This window comes from Panulirus ornatus, chromosome 17, assembly GCF_036320965.1.
Source record: "Panulirus ornatus isolate Po-2019 chromosome 17, ASM3632096v1, whole genome shotgun sequence".
In the NCBI taxonomy this organism is placed as follows: Eukaryota; Metazoa; Arthropoda; class Malacostraca; order Decapoda; family Palinuridae; genus Panulirus; species Panulirus ornatus.
Genome location: NC_092240.1, coordinates 4,571,796 through 4,595,343, shown reverse-complemented (window position 1 = coordinate 4,595,343; position 23,548 = coordinate 4,571,796). Strand labels below are relative to the sequence as shown.

Genomic DNA, 23,548 nt, shown 5'->3' with positions numbered 1-23,548 from the left:
ATCTGATGCTCTGTACCTGCCTTCACCCCCTCAATCAATAGCCTCCCATATAATTTCCCACGAATACTCAACAAACTTATACCTCTATAATTGAAGCACTCACTCTTATCCCCTTTGCTTTTGTACAATGGCGCTATGCAAGCATTCCGCCAATCCTCAGGCACCTCACCATGAGTCATACATAGATTAAATAACCTTACCAACCAGTCAACAGTACAGTCACCCCCTTTTTTAAGAAATTCCACTGCAATACCATCCAAACCTGCTGCCTTGCCAGCTTTCATCTTCCGCAAAGCTTTTACTACCTCTTCTCTGTTTACCAAATCATTCTCCCTAACCCTCTCACTTTGCACACCACCTCGACCAAAACACCCTACATCTGCCACTCTATCATCAAACATATTCAACAAACCTTCAAAATACTCATTCCATCTCCTCACATCACCACTACTTGTTATCACCTCCCCATTAGCCCCTTTCACTGAAGTTCCCATTGATTCCCTTGTCTTACACACTTTATTTACCTCCTTCCAAAACATCTTTTTATTCTCCCTAAAGTTTAATGATACTCTCTCACCCCAACTCTCATTTGCCCTCTTTTTCACCTCTTGTACCTTTCTCTTGACCTTCTGTGTCTTTCTTTTATACATCTCCCATTCATTTGAATTATTTCCCTGCAAAAATCGTCCAAATGCCTCTATCTTCTCTTTCACTAATAATCTTACTTTTTCATCCCACCACTCATTACCCTTTCTAATCTGCCCACCTCCCACACTTCTCATGCCACAAGCATCTTTTGCGCAAACCATCACTGTTTCCTAAAATACATCCCATTCCTCCCTCACTCCCCTTACCTCCTTCGTTCTCACCTTTTTCCATTCCGTACTCATTCTCTCCTGGTACTTCCTCACACAAGTCTCCTTCCCAAGCACACTTACTCTCACCACTCTCATCACCCCAACATTCTCTCTTCTTTTCTGAAAACCTCTACAAATCTTCACTTTCACCTCCACAAGATAATGATCAGACATCCCTCCAGTTGCATCTCTCAGCACATTAGCATCCAAAAGTCTCTCTTTCGTGCACCTATCAATTAACATGTAATCCAATAACGCTCTCTGGCCATCTCTCCTACTTACATACATATACTTATGTATATCTCTCTTTTTAAACCAGGTATTCCCAATCACCAGTCCTTTTTCAGCACATAAATCCACAAGCTCTTCATTTCCATTTACAACACTGAACATCCCATGTACACCAATTATTCCCTCAACTGCCACATTACTCACCTTTGCATTCAAATCACCCATTACTATAACCCGGTCTCGTGCATCAAAACTACTAACACACTCACTCAGCTGCTCCCAAAACTCTTGCCTCACATGATCTTTCTTCTCATGCCCAGGTGCATATGCACCAATAATCACCCATCTCTCTCCATCCACTTTCACTTTTACCCATATCAATCTAGAGTTTACTTTCTTACAATCTATCACATACTCCCACCACTCCTGTTTCAGGAGTAGTGCTACTCCTTCCTTTGCTCTTTTCCTCTCACTAACCCCTGACTTTACTCCCACGACATTCCCAAACCACTCTTCCCCTTTACCCTTGAGCTTCGTTTCACTCAGAGCCAAAACATCCAGGTTCCATTCCTCAAACATACTACCAATCTCCCCTTTTTTCTCATCTTGGTTACATCCACACACATTTAGACACACCAATCTGGGCCTTTGAGGAGGATGAGCACTCCCCACGTGACTCCTTCTATTTCCCCTTTTAGAAAGTTAAAATACAAGGAGGGGAGGGTTTCCAGCCCTCCACTCCCATCCCCTTTAGTCGCCTTCTACGACACGTGAGGAATGCATGGGAAGTATTCTTTCTCCCCTATCCCCAGGGATAAAATTAAATTAAGATTAAAAAATTGAAAATTAAATTAAGATACTAAATTATGATATGTTTCACACCTGTTCCCAAAATGTACATATACATTCCTCTATTGTATCTGGGTATGTCTCTTTGTAGAGACATCCTTTTCCACAAGTTGGTGTAGCCACAATGTAGTGATGCCTATAACACAATTTGCTACTTCATAACTTGTCTGTAAATGCCTATAACACAATTTGCTACTTCATAGCTTGTCTGTAAAAAGATGCGAAATAGTCCTAATCAACTACAGATGCTCCAACTTGTGATCTATGTGACTTACGACCATCCATACATAAGACCGGAAAAAAAAACGTAAATATAACAAATATAAAAACTATGCTTGGTCATAAGTCCACCGGTGCTAACCACTGCGTGCACACAATAGTAAATGTCAGACGATCCCAGCATTCTGTACCTAAGAGCATCTTTTTCAATTACCATTCAGTAAATGCGAATTATTCAAGTGAATATAATGAATCTTCATACTAGATTAAACCATTTTTGTATTAAACCCCAAAGAAGATAACGAGCAAAAGGAAAAACCCATCACATGTTGATATATCTGGCAAGAAGCTGAGGAAGACGCTCAATTTGGAATTGAAAATGAAGGTAATCGCCCAACATGAAGGAGGAAAAACATTAATGTGATTGCACATAATCTACAGTTGTCCCATTCAACGGTCTCCATATTTTCAAAGGAAAAAAAAAAAGAAATAGATGAAGCAGTGAAAGGTTTGGTAAGTATGAAGACTGTGATAATAACAAAGCTACGACAAGGGTCTATCCACAAAATGGAAAATTATTTGATACTGTGATATCAAGTTCAAAAATGCATACCAATAAGCTTACTAACAATTCAGGCAAATGCTGAAAGGCTTTCTGAGACTTTAAAGAACAGCGCAGGAGAGGATTACATCAAGAACTTCACAGCAAGGTTGATTCAATAAATTCACAAGAAGATATAGCTTACACAACGTTCAAGTCATAAGTGAAGCAACAAGGGATGACAAAGGAGCTACTGAAAAGTTCACTGAAAATTTGGATGAATCAATCTGTAAACTAAAAAATCTTAAATAAAAGGTAAGAAGAAACTACAAAATCATATAATGAAGCTGGTTAATAAAAAATGAGATAATCATGATAGAAATTGAGTAGAATAAAAGAATGCTGTACTCGTATATGAATTCTACATGCCATGTTGACATTTGCCCAACTTATGTCCATTTCAAAAAACGACCAGTCAGTCAGAACAGAACTCAGACGTATGTCAGGGAGCAGTGGTATTTTGGCACAAAAGAAAAACTGTAAATTTCATTTAAAGCTGAGGTCCAATTCATAGTTGCTAATAAAGCTAATCATAACTATGGTACTATGCTTGTTGTCTAATGATATTTACTCACAGACATATTCAATTAGACTTGTAAAAACTAATACCTTCTGCGTTGTTGTGACAGCTGCCAAAAGAAGATGTTCAGAGACTTGGTTCTCAGCAAGCACTTTAATAATGATGGACATGAGCCGAGAGAGATGTAATACACAGTGAGCCTTCAGGGATATCACAGCTTCTGACACCACTAACAATGCTTGTGTTACCAACTTCACCTCTGTTTCTATAAGAAAAAAAAAATCAATCATGTCACTGTAAAAACTGATATTTCTGTATTATGAAATACTAGCAAAACTTTTCTAAATAATCATTATCAAAATTTATGCAACATGGCATCTGTTATGTCTCACCAAATTGGAAATCTATCTATATTTGCAAAACGTACATAAACTGATTACAAAATCATCCCTAGGGTAGGGGAGTAAGAACTCTACCTCTGTATTCCCCGTGTGTTGTACAAGGCAACTAAAGGGGATATAAGTGGGGGGTGGTGGTGGTAGAGAAACCCCCCACTTCTATATCAATTTCTAAAAGAGGGAACAAAAGGAGACAGGTAGAGATTGCTGATCCTCCTCGAATGCTCAGGTTGGGGTGTCTATAAGTATGTTGATGTAACGGTGATGAGAAGAGAGGAGAAATAGGTAGTATGTTTGATGAAAGAAACCTAGATGTTTTGGCTCTGAGCAGTAAGCAGCTTCTGGAATTCTGTGCTGAAAAAGGACAGAAGATAATACCTGGTTTAAAAGGAGGGATACACACAAGTATATGCACGTGAGTAGGAGAGGTGGTCAGTTGGCATTTCACATATATTCGCCATTTCCCTTGTTAGCAAGGTAGCATTAAGAACAGAGGACTCAGCCTCACAGGGAATATCCTCACTTGGCCCCCTTCTCTGTCCCTTCTTTTGGAAAATTAAAAACAAGAGGGGAGGATTTCCAGCCCCCGCTCTCTCCCCTTTTAGTTGCCTTCTATGACACAAAGGGAATATGTGGGAAGTATTCTTTCTCCCCTACCCCCAGGGATTATTCTATCAAATATTGAATGACTGGTAAGTAAAAGGGACTTTTGGATGTAAAAATGTGCTAAAAGTAGCTGGTGGGATGTCTGATCATAATCTTGTGTAGGAGGGTGAAGATTTGTAGAGGTTTTCAAAAAAGAGGAAATGATGTAGGGAATAAAGGAGATGTGAGAGTAAGAAAGCTTGAAAAAGGGAACTGTGTGAAGAAATAGCAGGAGAGACTGAGTGTGGAATGGCAAAAAGTGCGAGTAAATAAAGCAAGGGGAGTGGGTGAAGAGTGGGAGGTATTTATGGAAGCAGTGATGGCATGTGCAAAAGATGCATGTGGCATGTGAAAAGTGGGAGGGGAGCAGATGAGAAAGGGTAGTGAGAGGTGGGATGAAGAAGTAACATTGCTAGTGACTAGTGAAAGAGAAAAGAGAGCCATTTTGGTGGTACTTACTGGGAGAGTGAAAAATGATCGGGAGGCATATAAAAGAAAGCAGCAGGAGGTCAAGAGGAAGGTGCAAGGGTTGAAAAAGAGGGCAAATGAGAGTTGGGATGAGAGAGCACCAGTGAACTTTAAGGAGAATACGAATGTTTTGGAAGGAGGTACATAATGTGTAAAATCAAAAGAACAAACTGTAACATCGGTGAAGGGAGCAAAGGGGAAGCGTTAACAGGTGGTGACGGAGTGAGTATTTTGAAGGCCTGTTAAATGTGTTTCATGAGAGTGGCAAATGGAAGATGTTTGGGATGGGGTGGTAAGAAAAGTGAAGAGAAAAGAGGTGGTGAAAGCCTTGCATAAGATGAAATGCAGCAAGGCAGCTTGAGAGGATGGTACTGGAGTTTAACTTATTAATAAAAGGGTTGACTGTGTTGTTGACTGGTTGATAATGATTTCCACTGAATGTATAGATCATGGTGAGGTACCTGAGGAATGGTGCAAGGCATGTATAGTGCAACTGTAAAAAGGCATGGGGGGAAAAAGTGTGTGTTCAAACTACACAAGTACAACTTAGTTGAGTATACCTGTTAAGTTTTATGGGAGGGCGGTTAAAAGGTCATGTATGCAGTCTTTGGGGGAGAAGGGAAAGTATGCAGCCTGTGGGGGAGGAGAAGGGAAAGTATGCAGTCTGTGGGGAGGAGGAGGGAAAGTATGCAGTCTGTGGGAAAAGAGGGCCTGGGAAGTGAGTCATTTGTTGTTTGATGATGACACAGCACTGGTGGCAGATCCGAGTGAGAAACTGCAGAAGATGGTGACTTAGTCTGGAAGTGTGGGAAAGGAGGAAGTTGACAGTGAAAGTGAAAAAAGTAAGGTTACTAGGTTCAGTAGGGTTGAGGGGCAGGTCAATTGGGGTATGAGCTAGAAAGAGAAAAACTGAAGCTAGTGAAGTGTTTTCGATACCTAGGAGTGGGCATAGCAGTAAGTGGAACCATGTAAGTGGAAGTGTGTCATAAGACAAGAGATGGGGCAAAGGTTCTGGGAGTGCTAAGACTGTGTGGAGATATAATATTACTGGGAGGGCAAAAATGGGTATATTTGAAGGAATTGTAGTCCCAACATTATATGGATGCAAGGCATAGGCTACAGAGAAGGCTCTGCAGAGAAGGGTGGATGTGTTGGGAATGAAATGTTTGAGGATGATATGTGGTGTGAGGTCGTCTGATCTAGTAAGTCATGAAATGGGATCAGATATGTGTGGTAATAAAAAAAGTATGGTTTAGATAGCACAGGAGGGCGTGCTGAAATGGTTTGGAAAATCTGGAGAGAATGAGTGAAGAAAGCTTGAGAAAGAGATATTTCTCAGAAGTGGATGGAACAAGGAAAACAGGGAAACCAAACTGAAGTGAAAAAGATCTTGAACAACTGGGGCCTGAACATGCAGAAGGGTGAAGGCTGTGTACAGGATAGAGTGAACTGGAACAATTTGGCAAACTGGGGTCGATGTGCTGTCAGTGGATTGAACCAGGGCACGTGAAGCATCCTGGGTAAACCATGGAAAGTTCAGTGGGGTCTGGTTGCGGAAAGGGAGATGTAGTTTCATAACACTACACATAACAGCTGGAGAATGGATGTGAGCAGATGTAGCCTTTCTTTGTCTGTTCCTGACACTATCTTGCTAAAACAAGAAATGGGGATCAAGCATGAAAAAAATAAATAATCGGAATGTATTTATTTTTTTTATTCCTTATTTTGCTTTGTCACTGTCTCCCGCGTTAGCGAGGTAGCGCAAGGAAACAGACGAAAGAATGGCCCAACCCACCCCCATACACATGTATATACATACATGTCCACACACGCACAATATACATACCTATACATCTCAATGTACACATATATATACACACACAGATATATACATATATACACATGTAAATAATTCATACTGTCTGCCTTTATTTGTTCCCATCGCCACCTCGCCACACATGGAATAACAACTCCCTCCCCCCTCGTGTGTGCGAGGTAGCACTAGGAAAAACACCAAAGGCCCCATTCGTTCACACTCAGTCTCTAGCTGTCATGTAATAATGCACTGAAACCACAGCTCCCTTTCCACATCCAGGCCCCACACGCTTCACATACCCCGGTTCAATCCATTGACAGCACGTCGACCCCCGTATACCACATCGTTCCAATTCACTCTATTACTTGCACGCCTTTCACCCTCCTGCATGTTCAGGCCCAGATCACTCAAAATCTTTTTCACTCCATCTTTCCACCTCCAATTTTGTCTCCCACTTCTCATTCCCTCCACATCTGACACATATATCCTCTTGGTCAATCTTTCCCCACTCATTCTCTCCATGTGACCAAACCATTTCAAAACACCCTCTTCTGCTCTCTCAACCACGCTCTTTTTATTTCCACACATCTCTCTCCCTTATGTTACTTACTCGATCAAACCACCTCACACCACACATTGTCCTCAAACATCTCATTTCCAGCACATCCACCCTCCTGCGCACAACTCTATCCATAGCCCACGCCTCGCAACCATACAACATTGTTGGAACCACTATTCCTTCAAACATACCCATTTTTGCTTTCCGAGATAATGTTCTCGACTTCCACACATTCTTCAAGGCTCCCAGGATTTTCGCCCCCTCCCCCACCCTATGATCCACTTCCGCTTCCATGGTTCCATCCACTGCCATATCCACTCCCAGATATCTAAAACACTTTACTTCCTCCAGTTTTTCTCCATTCAAACTTACCTCCCAATTGACTTGACCCTCAACCCTACTGTACCTAATAACCTTGCTCTTATTCACATTTACTCTTAACTTTCTTCTTTCACACACTTTACCAAACTCAGTCACCAGCTTCTGCAGTTTCTCACATGAATCAGCCACCAGCGCTGTATCATCAGCGAACAACAACTGACTCACTTCCCAAGCTCTCTCATCCCCAACAGAATTCATACTTGCCCCTCTTCCCAAAACTCTTGCATTCACCTCCCTAACAACCCCATCCATAAACAAATTAAACAACCATGGAGACATCACACACCCCTGCCGCAAACCTACATTCACTGAGAACCAATCACTTTCCTCTCTTCCTACACGTACACATGCCTTACATCCTCGATAAAAACTTTTCACTACTTCTAACAACTTGCCTCCCACACCATATATTCTTAATACCTTCCACAGAGCATCTCTATCAACTCTATCATATGCCTTCTCCAGATCCATAAATGCTACATACAAATCCATTTGCTTTTCTAAGTATTTCTCACATACATTCTTCAAAGCAAACACCTGATCCACACATCCTCTACCACTTCTGAAACCACACTGCTCTTCCCCAATCTGATGCTCTGTACATGCCTTCACCCTCTCAATCAATACCCTCCCACATAATTTACCAGGAATACTCAACAAACTTATACCTCTATTTCCATACATCTCTCTCTCACCCTTACATTACTTACTCGATCAAACCACCTCACACCACATATTGTCCTCAAACATCTCATTTCCAGCACATCCACCCTCCTGCACACAACTCTATCCATAGCCCACGCCTCGCAACCATACAACATTGTTGGAACCACTATTCCTTCAAACATACCCATTTTTGCTTTCCGAGATAATGTTCTCGACTTCTAAACATTCTTCAAGGCTCCCAGAATTTTCACCCCCTCCCCCACCCTATGATTCACTTCCACTTCCATGGTTCCATCCGCTGCCAGATCCACTCCCAGATATCTAAAACACTTCACTTCCTCCAGTTTTCTCCATTCAAACTTACCTCCCAATTGACTTGTCCCTCAACCCTACTGTACCTAATAACCTTGCTCTTATTCACATTTACTCTTAACTTTCTTCTTTCACACACTTTACCAAACTAAGTCACCAGCTTCTGCAGTTTCTTACATGAATCAGCCACCAGCGCTGTATCATCAGCGAACAACAACTGACTCACTTCCCAAGCTCTCTCATCCATAACAGACTGCATACTTGCCCCTCTTTCCAAAACTCTTGCATTCACCTCCTAACAACCCCATCCATAAACAAATTAAACAACCATGGAGACATCACACACCCCTGCCGCAAACCTACATTCACTGAGAACCAATCACTTTCCTCTCTTCCTACACGTACACATGCCTTACATCCTCGATAAAAACTTTTCACTGCTTCTAACAACTTGCCTCCCACACCATATATTCTTAAAACCTTCCACAGAGCATCCCTATCAACTCTATCATATGCCTTCTCCAGATCCATAAATGCTACATACAAATCCATTTGTTTTTCTAAGTATTTCTCACATACATTCTTCAAAGCAAACACCTGATCCACACATCCTCTACCACTTCTGAAACCACAGTGCTCTTCCCCAATCTGATGCTCTGTACAAGCCTTCACCCTCTCAATCAATACCCCCCATATAATCTACCAGGAATACTCAACAAACTTATACCTCTGTAATTGAGCACTCACTCTTATCCCCTTTGCCTTTGTACAATGGCACTATGCAAGTATTCCGCCAATCCTCAGTCACCTCACCATGAATCATACATACATTAAATAACCTTACCAACCAGTCAACAATACAGTCACCCCCTTTTTTAATAAATTCCACTGCAATACCATCCAAACCTGCTGCTTTGCCGGCTTTCATCTTCCGTAAAGCTTTTACTATCTCTTCTCTATTTACCAAATCATTTTCCCTAACCCTCTCACTTTGCACACCACCTCGACCAAAACACCCCACATCTGCCACTCTATCATCAAACACATTCAACAAACCTTCAAAATACTCACTCCATCTCCTTCTCACATCACCACTACTTGTTATCACCTCCCCATTTGCCCCCTTCACTGAAGTTCCCATTTGCTCCCTTGTCTTACGCACTTTACCTCCTTCCAAAACATCTTTTTATTCTCCCTAAAATTTAATGATACTCTCTCACCCCAACTCTCATTTGCCCTCTTTTTCACCTCTTGCACCTTTCTCTTGACCTCCTGCCTCTTTCTTTTATTCCTCTCCCAATCATTTGCATTTTATCCCTGCAAAAATCATTCAAATGCCTCTCTCTTCTCTTTCACTAATAATCTTACTTCTTCATTCCACCACTCACTACCTTTTCTAATCAACCCACCTCCCACGCTTCTCATGCCACAAGCATCTTTTGCGCAAGCTATCACTGCTTCCCTAAATACATCCCATTCCTCCCCCACTCCCCTTACCTCCATTGTTCTCACCTTTTTCCATTCTGTACTCAGTCTCTCCTGGTACTTACTCACACAAGTCTCCTTCCCAAGCTCACTTACTCTCACCACTCTCTTCACCCCAACATTCTCTCTTCTTTTCTGAAAACCCCCACAAATCTTCACCGTCACTTCCACAAGATAATGATCAGACATCCCTCCAGTTGCACCTCTCAGCACATTAACATCCAAAAGTCTCTCTTTCGTGCGTCTATCAATCAACACATAATCCAATAACGCTCTCTGGCCATCTCTCCTACTTACATATGTATACTTATGTATATCTCGCTTTTTAAACCAGGTATTCCCAATCACCAGTCCTTTTTCAGCACATAAATCTACAAGCTCTTCACCATTTCCATTTACAACACTGAACACTCCATGTATACCAATTATTCCCTCAACTGCCACATTACTCACCTTTGCATTCAAATCACCCATCACTATAACCCAGTCTTGTGCATCAAAACCACTAACACACTCATTCAGCTGCTCCCAAAACACTTGCCTCTCATGATCTTTCTTCTCATGCCCAGGTGCATATGCACCATTAATCACCCATCTCTCTCCATCAACTTTCAGTTTTAGCCATATCAATCTAGAATTTACTTTCTTGCACCCTATCACATACTCCCACAACTCCTGATTCAGGAGTAGTGCTACTCCTTCCCTTGCTCTTGTCCTCTCACTAACCCTCGACTTTACTCCCAAGACATTCCCAAACCACTCTTCCCCTTTACCCTTTAGCTTCATTTCACTCAGAGCCAAAACATCCAGGTTCCTTTCCTCAAACATACTACCTATCTCTCCTTTTTTCTCATCTTGGTTACTTCCACACACATTTAGACACCCCAATCTGAGCCTTCGAGGAGGATGAGCACTCCTCGCGTGACTCCTTCTGTTTCCCCTTTTAGAAAGTTAAAATACAAGGAGGGGAGGGTTTCTGGCCCCCCGCTCCCATCCCCTTTAGTCACCTTCTACGACACGTGAGGAATGCGTGGGAAGTATTCTTAATCCCCTATCCCCAGGGATAGGGGATTAAGAATACTTAAGTTGGGTGGATATTGTGAAGCTGTGGGTACAGCCGGAGCAGTAAGTAAAATAATGATGAATGGAGGTGAAACTTCTAATAAAATTATATCAAAAGAGTGTATGGAAGCACAAAAAATGCAGATCTTGAATAATAATAATAAAAAAAAAAATCCCTTCTAGGAGCAGAGCCTAAGCAGCACCTGAGAGAGCAATTAGCCTGCAGGGGTTAGATTCTTTTTGACCCCCCAACAAATTTGGGATAATTCATGAAAACTCCCCAACCATTTACCCTTCACCTACAACAAATGTTCCCAGGTTGCTGCTCATTACCAGGACTCAAGAACCAATCAGTAACCATCCAAACCTTATTTCATAGCCTAAGGCTAAGCTGATACCCATGCTTCTTCTACTAGAGGGCTACTAGTCACTATTGGTACATCCTAAAATCTAGATAGTCTGAAAATCACTTGTACCATAAGTTACATTCCATACTTGTTCACAGTTTCTTGCAAAAGCAAGAAAGCATTAGGAACTGTTGAAAGGCCACATTTGCTTACATCCATTCTCTGTCATGTGCAACCTTCACTGCACATGACAGCATTGCAATGCTAACATAAACCATATCCTATGAATCAGCTTTAAAGAGTTTCAAAAGGAAATGAGCTAAGGAATTATCTGTTCATAAGATAAAGACTGTGCTTCTGTCCACAGGTCTCAGCAGAGTTTTCTTGACGGACCACCACTCTATAGCTCTGCAGAGCTTCTAATGGATTTCTTTCAAGACAGCTCTCTTCTACTGGAAAATAAAACAAAAGTTCATTCTTTTGCCTTCCAGCTTTGCTAGATGGATTTGTATTTGATATTTGCCAGGCTTGAAGAAAAGCATAAATCAACACCTAACAGTTAAAGAGATAAAACAGGATGGAACCTCATGCTCATGAAAAGGTGGTAGAACAGTTACAGCTCTCACTGCCTTCATCTTTTTGCAAATCCCTGTTTCCTTTTGATGCAGTTCCATTAGCTACAGATTTGAGAAATTCTAGGCCTGTTCACATTAAAAGAACAGCATTTATCTATTCTTAATGCTCAGAAAGCATTGATGGAAAGCAGAGTAAAAACAATGAACACTTAAAACTACCAGCAATTTACCCAAGGAACTGATTTCCAAAAGACATCTCTTTTAATCATCTAAAGACACCATTTAGAATTAATGATGCTACTAGAAAGAAGATAAGCTCAGAGGAAACAATCACAGCAGTTAGTATTAAACTTACAAAAAAATTTCTTAGAAGCTCAAGCATCTCTTTAGACTTTAGTGTAGCCCATCTAACCCAATATATATGTGTTTGCTGCTAAGAGGACAGAGGTTTTTGATTGCCATCCAAAGTTCTCTACATCTTTTAATGCACAAATGAAAAATGCTATTAATGAGAGCAGTTTGGAACTCAACTTACTTCAAAAATTGTTTTGCTTGATTCACTTCCAGAACATTCTTTATGATGAAGCTTAGTAGGGAATGGATTAATACAACCACAAGCAAAATTGCTTCTTTGATAACAAAAAGAAAACTCCTTCAGCAAGATAGTATTCACGAAGACATCAGCAGGTTAGTATTCATGAAGACAGAACAAAGATGGTCTCCATGGTTGTTTAATTTGTTTATGGATGGGGTTGTTAGGGAGGTGAATGCAAGAGTTTTGGAAAGAGGGGCAAGTATGCAGTCTGTTGTGGGTGAGAGAACTTGGAAAGTGAGTCAGTTGTTGTTCACTGATGATACAGTGCTGGTGGCTGATTCGTGTGAGAAACTGCAGAAGCTGGTAAAGTGTGTGAAAAAAGAAAGCTGAGAGTAAATGTGAATAAAAGCAAGGATATTAGGTACAGTAGACTTGAGGAACAAGTCAATTGGGAGGTAGGTTTGAATGGAGAAAAACTGGAGGAAGTGAAGTGTTTTAGATATCTGATAGTGGATTTGGCAGCGGATGGAACCATGGAAGCGGACGTGAATCATAGGGTGGGGGAGGGGGCGAAAGTTCTGGGAGTGTTGAAGAATGTGTGGAAGTCGAGAACATTATCTCGGAAAGCAAAAATGGGTATGTTTGAAGGAATAGTGGTTCCAACAATTTTATATGGTAGAATTGTGCGGAGGAGGGTGGATGTGCTGAAAAGGAGATGTTTGAGGAAAATATGTGGTGTGAGGTGGTTTGATTGAGTAAGTCATAATAGGGTAAGAGAGATGTGTGGTAATAAAAAGAGTGTGGTTGAGAGAGCAAAAGAGGGTGTTTTGAAATGGTTTGGTCACATGGAGAGAATGAGTGAGGAAAGATTGACCAAGATGATATATGTGTCAGAGGTGGAGGGAACGAGAAGTGGGAGACCAAATTGGAGGTGGAAAGATGGAGTGAAAAAGATTTTGAGTGATCGGGGCCTGAACATGCAGGAGGGTGAAAGGCATGCAAGGAATAGAGTGAATTGGAACAATGTGGTATACCGGGGTCGACATGCTGTCAATGGATTGAACCAGGGCATGTGAAGTGTCTGGGATAAACCATGGAAAGTTCTGTGGGGCCTGGATGTGGAAAGGAAGCTGTGGTTTCGGTGCATTATACACGACAGCTAGAGACTGAGTGTGAACGAATGGGGCCTTTGTTGTCTCTTCCTAGCGCTACCTCGCGCACATGCGGGGGAAGGGGGTTGTTATTTCATGTGTGGCAGGGTGGCGATGGGAATGAATAAAGGCAGACAGTATGAATTATGTACAAGTGTATATATTTATATGTCTTTGTGTATACGTTAAGCTGTATAGGTAGTTTGTATATTTGCATGTGTGGATGTGTAAGTATATACATGTGTATGTGGGTGGGTTGGGCCATTCTTTCGTCTGTTTCCTTGCGCTACCTCGCTAACGTGGGAGACAGCATCAAAGTGAAATATATAAATAAATAGAACAAAGATATTTAGTAATGGCTCAAAAAAGAGGAAGGTATCGGCCTGCCATAGTTACTGAAGAAGAATCTCATATTGCAAAACTACCAAGAGAATCTTTCATATTTACTGCAAAATATGTGGTATTCGGGATGCATTTGAATCAAATGAGCAATATGGTATTCAGGATGCACTTGAATTAATTGAGCAATCTCCATGAAAGAAATGTACAATTTACAGTACTTAAAGTCAAAGAGTATACTCCAAAACATAGGACCGAGCCTTAGAGAGAATATCCTCACTTTTTTTGGGGGGAAAATAAAAACGGTAGGGGAGGATTTCCAGCTCCCTGCTCCCTCCCCTTTTAGTTGCTTTCTAGGACATGCAGGGAATACGAGGGAAGCATTCGTTCTCCCCTATCCCAAGGGTCAATTGAGCAATCCATATTCAAATCTATACTTCAAAGTGATTTCATTTGCAGAAGAGAAAATCATGTTGACTGTGAATGGCAACCTTGATGGAAATGGAAGCCCAAACAAAAAAAAATCAAAATCTGATGTCTTTCTTCTTTGATTGCTTGGCTATAGTTAAAGGAATTTCATTACTTGGGAGAAGGCTGTGGCAAAGAAAGGTCTAAAGATATTGGAGAACAGGATCCATGCAGACTTATGTCTACTTCATTACTATCACTAAGCAGTTTCTGTTTGCCACTGAACAGAAACTTGAAACTGTTCTAGGAAACACATAGGAAAACAAAGGTTTGATCTTCCTCCATTTAGAGCCATTTCTTAAAAGATGTGCCAAACCTGAATCCACTAGGTTACTGTCTAAAGCAATAGATTCAAAAGTCTTCCAATATTTCACGTGGGAATAATTCCAGAAGGTTCCACAACTACAAGTTTTTTAGTCTAAATGTGAAGTCTCCAAGTGATGTTCCAGATGGAGAGGCATCATTAGCTAAAACATCCAAAAACCATGCTGTTGTATAAACCATATCTTAACAATACAAAAATCTTTTTTATCATAATCCACAAGAAAAGGCCTTAATTCATTTAGAGAAACTCCTTTTCCTTTAAAGCAAAAAGAAAAGACAACCTGGGGGTTGCAATACAACAATTATGTGAAGGATCATCCAACTTCAAAACAGAAACAACTCTGGCTAATTCCTCTCCAAAGGGAGACCTAAAAGTCAAGAAACCAAAATCCTGCAACAGTCACTTCTATCTATCTATCTCAGATGCCTGTTCCCAAATGGAACTCCCTCAAGGGGGTGGCCATGGCAATAGATTCTCCATAACTAATGAACTCCAGTGCTGCTTCTGAGCCTTTAGTGCCTCACCCTTAATGGGACAACAGCAGAGGGCAACTCTAGCACAGTGTTTGCAGAGGATCCTATCAGTCCAAAAAAGTAAGAAACTTTGCCCCTCTTCCTTATGTGATGTGATTACATTTAACAAGATTCACCCTATTCTTCACAAGAGTATAGTTCAGGTGCATATGTTGTTTAAAGAGAGTACCAGTTCAGAAAAAGTATTAGGGCAAAGGAGTATTCCCATGAAGTTGACTTAGGAATGATTAGGGGTCAGGTGCAAAACATTTTGTGCATGAAGGTGATATAAATGGCAACTGAGCTAATATGCTGAGGAAAGATGTAAGAAACACTAGCTTTTGTGAGGATAACCATGTTTCATTAAGGACACAAATGTATGTGAACTGAGAGGCTGCATGTGCCAAATACATTCAAGGAACTGGGAAATAAGTTAATACAAATAAACACTTCATACTTTACTTTGTATGTGATAGAGTGTAAGAAAGTAAACTCTAGATTAATATGGGTAAAACTGAAAGTGGTTGGAGAGAGATGGGTGATTATTGGTGCATATGCACCTGGGCATGAGAAGAAAGATCATGAGAGGCAAGTTTGGGAGCAGCTGAGTGAGCGTGCTAGTAGTTTTGATGCACGAGACTGCGTTATAGTGATGGGTGATTTGAATGCAAAGGTGAGTAATGTGGCAATTGAGGGAAAAATTGGTGTACATGGGGTGTTCAGAGTTGTAAATGGAAATGGTGAAGAGCTTGTAGATTTGTGTGCTGAAAAAGGACTGGTGATTGGGAATACCTGGTTTAAAAAGAGAAATATACATAAGTATATGTATGTAAGTAAGAGAGATGGCCAGAGAGCATTATTGGATCACGTGTTAATAGATAGGCACACAAAACAGAGATTTTTGGATGTTAATGTGCTGAGAGGTGCAACAGGAGGGATGTCTGATCATCATCTTGTGGAGGCAAAGATAAAGATATGTAGAGATTTTCAGAAAAGAAGAGAGAATGTTGGGGTGAAGAGAGTGGTGAGAGTAAGTGAGCTTGGGAAGGAGACTTGTGTGAGGAAGTACCAGGAGAGAATGAGAGCAGAATGGAAAAAGGTGAGAGCAAAGGATGTAAGGGGAGTGGAGGAGGAATGGGATGTATTTAAGGAAGCAGTGATGGCTTGCGCAAAAGATGCTTGTGGCATGAGAAGCGTGGGAGGTGGGCAGATTAGAAAGGGTAGTGAGTGGTGGGATGAAGTAAGATTATTAGTGAAAGAGAAGAGAGAGGCATTTGGATGAGTTTTGCAGGGAAATAATGCAAATGACTTGGAGAGGTTTTTATAAAAGAAAGAGGCAGGAGGTCAAGAGAAAGGTGCAAGAGGTGAAAAAGAGGGGAAATGAGAGTTGGGGTGAGAGAGTATCATTAAATTTTAGGGAAAATAAAAAGATGTTTTGGAAGGAGGTAAATATAGTGCGCAAGACAAGAGAACAAATGGGAACATCAGTGAAGGGGGCTAATGGAGAGGCGATAACAAGTAGTGGTGATGTGTGGAGATGGAGTGAGTATTTTGAAGGTTTGTTGAATGTGTTAGATGATGGAGTGGCAGATATAGGGTGTTTTGGTCGAGGTGGTGTACGAAGTGAGAAGGTTAGGGAGAATGATTTGGCAAACAGAGAAGAGGTAGTGAAAGCTTTGCAGAAGATGAAAGCTGGCAAGGCAGTGGGTCTGGATGATACTGTAGTGGAATTTATTAAAAAGGGGGTGACTGTGTTGCTGACAGGTTGGTAAGGATATTTAATGTATGTATGACTCATGATGAGGTGCCTGAGGATTGGCAGAATGCATGTATACTGCCATTGTACAAAGGCAAAGGGGATAAAGGTGAGTGCTCAAATTACAGAGGTATAAGTCTGTTGAGTATTCCTGGTAAATTATATGGGAGGGTACTGATTGAGAGGGTGAAGGCATGTACACATCATCAGATTGGGGAAGAGCAGTGTGGTTTCAGAAGTGGTAGAGGATGTGTGGATCAAGTGTTTGCTTTGAAGAATGTATGTGAGAAATACTTAGAAAAGCAAATGAATTTGTATGTAGCATTTATGGATTTGGAGAAAGCACATGATAGAGTTGATAGAGATGCTCTGTGGAAGGTATTAAGAATATATGGTGTGGGAAGTGAGTTGTTAGCAGCAGTGAAAAGTTTTTATCAAGGACGTAAGGCATATGTACGAGTAGGAAGAGAGGAAAGTGATTGGCTCCCAGTGAGTGCTGGTTTGCGGCAGGGGTGCGTGATGTCTCCATGGCTGTTTAATTTGTTTATGGATGGGGTTGTTAGGGAGGTGAATGCAAGAGTTTTGGAGTGAGGGGCAAGTATGCAGTCTGCTGTGGATGAGAGAGCTTTGGAAGTGAGACAGTTGTTGTTCACTGATGATACAGTGCTGGTGGCTGATTCAGGTGAGAAACTGCAGAAACTGGAGACTGAATTTGGTAAAGTGTGTGAAAGAAGAAAGTTAAGAGCAAATGTGAATAAGAGCAAGGTTATTAGGTACAGTAGGGTTGAGGGACAAGTCAATTGGGAGGTAAGTTTGAATAGAGAAAAACTAGAGGAAGTGAAGTGTTTCAGATATCTTGGAGTGGATTTGGCAGTGGAAGGAACCATGGAAGTGGAAGTGAGTCACAGGGTGGGGGAGGGGGCAAAAGTTCTGGGAGCATTGAAAAATGTGAGGAAGGCAAGAACATTATCTCGAAAAGCAAAAATGGGTGTGTTTGAAGGAAAAGTGGTTCCAATAATGTTATATGGTTGCAAGGCGTGGGCTATAGATAGAATTGTGCGGAGAAGGGTGGATATGTTGGAAATGAGATGTTTAGGGACCATCTCTCCTACTTACATACCCTATACTTATGTATATCTCTCTTTTTAAACCATGTATTCCCAATCACCAGTCCTTTTTCAGCACATAATTCTACAAGCTCTTCACCATTTCCATTTACAACACTGAACACCCCATGTACACCAATTATTCCCTCAACTGCCACATTACTCACCTTTGCATTCAAATCACCCATCACTATAACCCAGTCTCGTGCAGCAAAACTATTAACGCACACACTCAGCTGCTCCCAAAACACTTGCCTCTCATGGTCTTTCTTCTCAGGCCCACATACATATGCACCAATAATCACCCCTCTCTCTCCATCCACTTTCACTCTTACCCATATCAATCTAGAGTTTACTTTCTTACACTCTATCACATACTCCCACCACTCCTGTTTCGGTAGTAATACTCCTTCCCTTGCTCTTGTCCTCTCACTAACCCCTAACTTCACTCCCAAACCACCCTTCCCTTTTACCCTTGTGCTTCGTTTCACTTAGAGCCAAAACATCCAGGTTCCTTTCCTCAAACATAATACCTATCCCTCCTTTTTTCTCATCTTGGTTACATCCACACGCATTTAGACACCCCAATCTGAGCCTTCGAGGAGGATGAGCACTCCCCGCGTGACTCCTTCTTCTGTTTCCCCTTTTAGAAAGTTAAAATACAAGTATTTTAACTTTCTAAAAAAAAATTAAGAGATAAAAATCCCTCTCACTGAAAGTCTGGATGCCAGGCTACTAGACAGGAATCTAGTAAAGGAAATTTGTTATAGATGAATTGGATCCAGATGATCTGAAGAGTTATCTTGATGTCTAAACAGAGATCTGTTTTCATTCAATGGATCTACCATCCGAATTAAAACCACATGTGATTCAGGCAAAAGAAGACCCCTTATAAATGACTATCCCATTAAGAATCTGGGTACTTTCCACAAATGCCAATATTACTCGGACAAAAGGGGCTCTCCATACCTGTACTTCTGGGATGGAGGACTACAAGTGACTTACTAGTAGCTTATCTAGAGAACTGTAAGGTTGGCAGGTGGTGCAGTAAGCTTATTTGGGAACTTCTACTTCCACCAAAGGGAGGATAATTGACAACACAATCCATTTGAGTTACAAATCATGTGAAAAAGTTGTTACCATGTACATATAAAATATGTAGTTTTTCCTATGTCAATGGGCTATAAAATGAAAAAAAATACATACCTATTCTAAAAAGTAAACTGCTACAAAAGGCAACCAGGAGTGAAAATTAGCATGGAAAATTTGTTATGCTTAAAGTAGGAAAGAACAAAAAATGCATGCAGCTCAGACAAAGCAAGAATGAAAAAGGAAGCAGGCACCAGATGAATATATGTTTAAAATCAATCATCCATCCTTTATGTCAAAGGTAAGGAATCCTGTGTGGAATATTTCCTGAAAGTAAGACCCTGTAAAAATCAAATTTTTTGCAACTTTAGTGTTCAAAGAGCAATACTGAAATGGAAGAATGATGGAGAGATAGAATGCTACAAACTTCAAAAAAACCTTGCACAAAGCAGGGAATGCCACTCAAAGCAAGTTAATGATAACATTAGTCCTTCAACTTAATATCTACCCAGAACTAACCTTCTCTACAGATGAGGTCTACTCCATCAGATAATACTGGGTAAATCACTTCTCCAGAAACTTTAGGTGCTATGTATCTGGTGAGCAATTGAAGAGCAAATAGAGCAGTCTGTCTGTTATCTGATGGTTCTTGAATATCCAATGCCACTTTTAGGAGGATTCCTACGAATGACTTCATACTTTCAATGTTTTCTTCACTGTAAATGGAAAACACAGGAATGAAATTTGATATCAATAATGATTAGTATAATACTGCATGGAAATGAAGTGAAAAAGAAATATATATGTGACCGCTACAGACAAAAGAATACATAAAGGGATTCCTCATAGCATTACCTCTCTCTCCTTAGAGGTGGACAGCTTAATCCCAGAAAACCCCTATATTTGAAATCTAATCAACCCACCATACACAATCACACTACTAATTCCAACTTGTTCCCTAACTTAATTCTATATTTTGTCCCATCGTCCTCATCAAGTGTGTGCTAACAGTCCTAGTTACACTTTTTCAGAGCATTGTCAGACCTTACTGTTTTATGAAAACTATCCCTCGAAGTCTTCGTATAGTTGTATGTGCAAAGCTGCATGAAAGGTTGCTGATTCTAAATAATATGAGGCTGTTTACTAATAAAATTTGGTTCAAATACATTAAACTGAACCAATGTCAATTAATCAAATTTTGTAATGAAGGGAATAAAGTTAATGAAAGTACGATTCTATAGGTAATCTGTAACTTTCCCTAACTGCATGGTATGTCATCTACTAAGGACATTTTTTTATAATTATCATAACACTATGCTTTTATGTACATCTCGTATACATATCAAATAAATATTTATTTATTATTTATTTATTTTGCTTTGTCGCTGTCTCCCACGTTTGCGAGGTAGCACAAGGAAACAGATGAAAGAAATGGCCTAACCCACCCCCATACACAATGTATATACATACACGTCCACACACGCAAATATACATACCTATACATCTCAATGTACACATATATATACACACACAGACACATACATATATACCCATGGACACAATTCACACTGTCTGCCTTTATTCATTCCCATCGCCACCTCGCCACACATGGAATACCATCCCCCTCCCCCCTCATGTGTGTGAGGTAGCACTAGGAAAAGACAACAAAGGCCCCATTCGTTCACACTCAGTCTCTAGCTGTCATGCAATAATGCCCGAAACCACAGCTCCCTTTCCACATCCAGGCCCCACACAGCTTTCCATGGTTTACCCCAGACGCTTCACATGCCCTGATTCAATCCACTGACAGCACGTCAACCCCGGTATACCACATCGATCCAATTCACTCTATTCCTTGCCCGCCTTTCACCCTCCTGCATGTTCAGACCCAGATCACTCAAAATCTTTTTCACTCATCTTTCCACCTCCAATTTGGTCTCCCACTTCTCCTCGTTCCCTCCACCTCCGACACATATATCCTCTTGGTCAATCTTTCCTCACTCATTCTCTCCATGTGCCCAAACCATTTCAAAACATCCTCTTCTGCTCTCTCAACCACGCTCTTTTTATTTCCACACATCTCTCTCACCCTTACATTACTTACTCGATCAAACCACCTCACACCACACATTGTCCTCAAACATCTCATTTCCAGCACATCCACCCTCCTGCGCACAACTCTATCCATAGCCCACGCCTCGCAACCATACAACATTGTTGGAACCACTATTCCTTCAAACATACCCATTTTTGCTTTCCAAAATAATGTTCTTGACTTCCACACATTCTTCAAGGCTCCCAGGATTTTCGCCCCCTCCCCCACCCTATGATCCACTTCCGCTTCCATGGTTCCATCCGCTGCCAGATCCACTCCCAGATATCTAAAACACTTCACTTCCTCCAGTTTTTCTCCATTCAAACTTACCTCCCAATTGACTTGTCCCTCAACCCTACTGTACCTAATAACCTTGCTCTTATTCACATTTGCTCTTAACTTTCTTCTTTCACACACTTTACCAAACTCAGTCCCCAGCTTCTGCAGTTTCTCACATGAATCAGCCACCAGCGCTGTATCATCAGCAAACAAAAACTGACTCACTTCGTAAACTATTCTTATAATATGAAGATATTCATGTGGATCAATCATTGCCAAATGCACGTGATAAATGAACATTAGGTAAAAAAAAGTAGGAATTTTGGTAAGAGCCTCTAGAAACAATGTGCAAGAGTTGACCTCAGCCAGTGGCCTGTAAAAGATGAAGCACTAAAGCTATAGAGGCAGCCCTGGAGTTCAACAATAATGGAGAATCTTTTGCCATGGCCACCATATTGAGGAAGTCATCAAAGGGAATGAGCACCAATAACATCGATTCATTTATCTATATCTATCTTGCTTTGTCGCTGCTTCCCGCGTTAGCAAGGTAGCACAAGGAAACAGACGAAAGAATGACCCAACCCACCCACATACACAGACACGTCCACTCACGCAAATATACATACCTATACATCTCAACATATACATATATACACACACACAGACATATACATAGTACATACACATGTACATAATTCATACTGGCTGCCTTTATTCATTCCCATCACCATCCCGCCACACATGAAATAACAACCCCCTCCCCCCAAATGTGTGCGAGGCAGCACTAGGAAAAGACAACAAAGGCCACATTCATTCACACTCAGTCTCTAGCTCTCATGTAATAATGCACCAAAACCACAGCTCCCTTTCCACATCCAGGCCCCACACAACTTTCCATGGTTTACCTCAGACGCTTCAAATGCCATGGTTCAATCCATTGACAGCAAGTTGATCCCAGTACACCACATCATTCCAATTCACTCTATTCTTTGCATGCCTTTCACCCTCCTGCATGTTCAGGCCCCGATCACTCAAAATCTTTTTCACTAAATCTTTCCACCTCCAATGTGGTCTCCCACTTCTCCTAGTTCCCTCCACCTCTGACATATATATCCTCTTGGTCAATCTTTCCTCACTCATTCTCTCCATGTGACCAAACCATTTCAAAACACCCTCTCCTGCTCTCTCAACCACATTCTTTTTATTACCACACATCTCTCTTACCCTATTATTACTTACTTGATCAAACCACCTCACACCATATATTGTCCTCAAACATCTCATTTCCAACACAACCACCCTCCTCCGCACAACTCTATCTATAGCCCACACCTTGCAACCATATAGCATTGTTAGAACCACTATTCCTTCAAACATACCCATTTTTGCTTTCCGAGATAATGTTCTCGACTTCCACACATTCTTCAACTCTCAGAGAACTTTCGCCCTCTCCCCCACCCTATGATTCACTTCCACTTCCATGGTTCCATCCGCTGCCAAATCCACTCCCAGATATCTAAAACACTTCACTTCCTCCAGTTTCTCTTTATTCAAAGTTACCTCCCAATTGACTTGTCACTCAACCCTACTGTACCTAATAACCTTGCTCTTATTCACATTTACTCTCAGGGGCAAGTATGCAGTCTGTTGTGGATGAGAGAGCTTGGGAAGTGAGACAGTTGTTGTTTGCTGATGATACAGCTGGTGGCTGATTCATGAGAGAAACTGCAGAAATGTGCAGAAGGTGAGAACATTATCTTGGAAAGCAAAAATGGGTATGTTTGAAGAAATAGTGGTTCCAACAATGTTATATGGTTGCGAGGCATGGGCTATAGATGGAGTTGTGCGGAGGAGGGTGGATGTGTTGGAAACGAGATGTTTGTGGGCAATATGTGGTGTGAG

The 23,548-nt window shown here is 41.1% G+C and overlaps 1 protein-coding gene across 1 annotated transcript in view; it reads right to left on the bottom strand.

The window, feature by feature from the left end:
* Positions 1-23,548, bottom strand: part of l(2)k09022 (HEAT repeat containing 1 homolog l(2)k09022) — a 341,532-nt gene that overhangs the window by 60,809 nt on the left and 257,175 nt on the right. Inside the window, exons 27-28 of the mRNA XM_071671810.1 lie at positions 19,792-19,988; positions 3,367-3,542 (exon numbers count right to left, since the gene is read on the bottom strand). Coding sequence (XP_071527911.1) covers positions 3,367-3,542; positions 19,792-19,988 — 373 coding nt within the window. The remainder of the gene's footprint in view (positions 1-3,366; positions 3,543-19,791; positions 19,989-23,548) is intronic.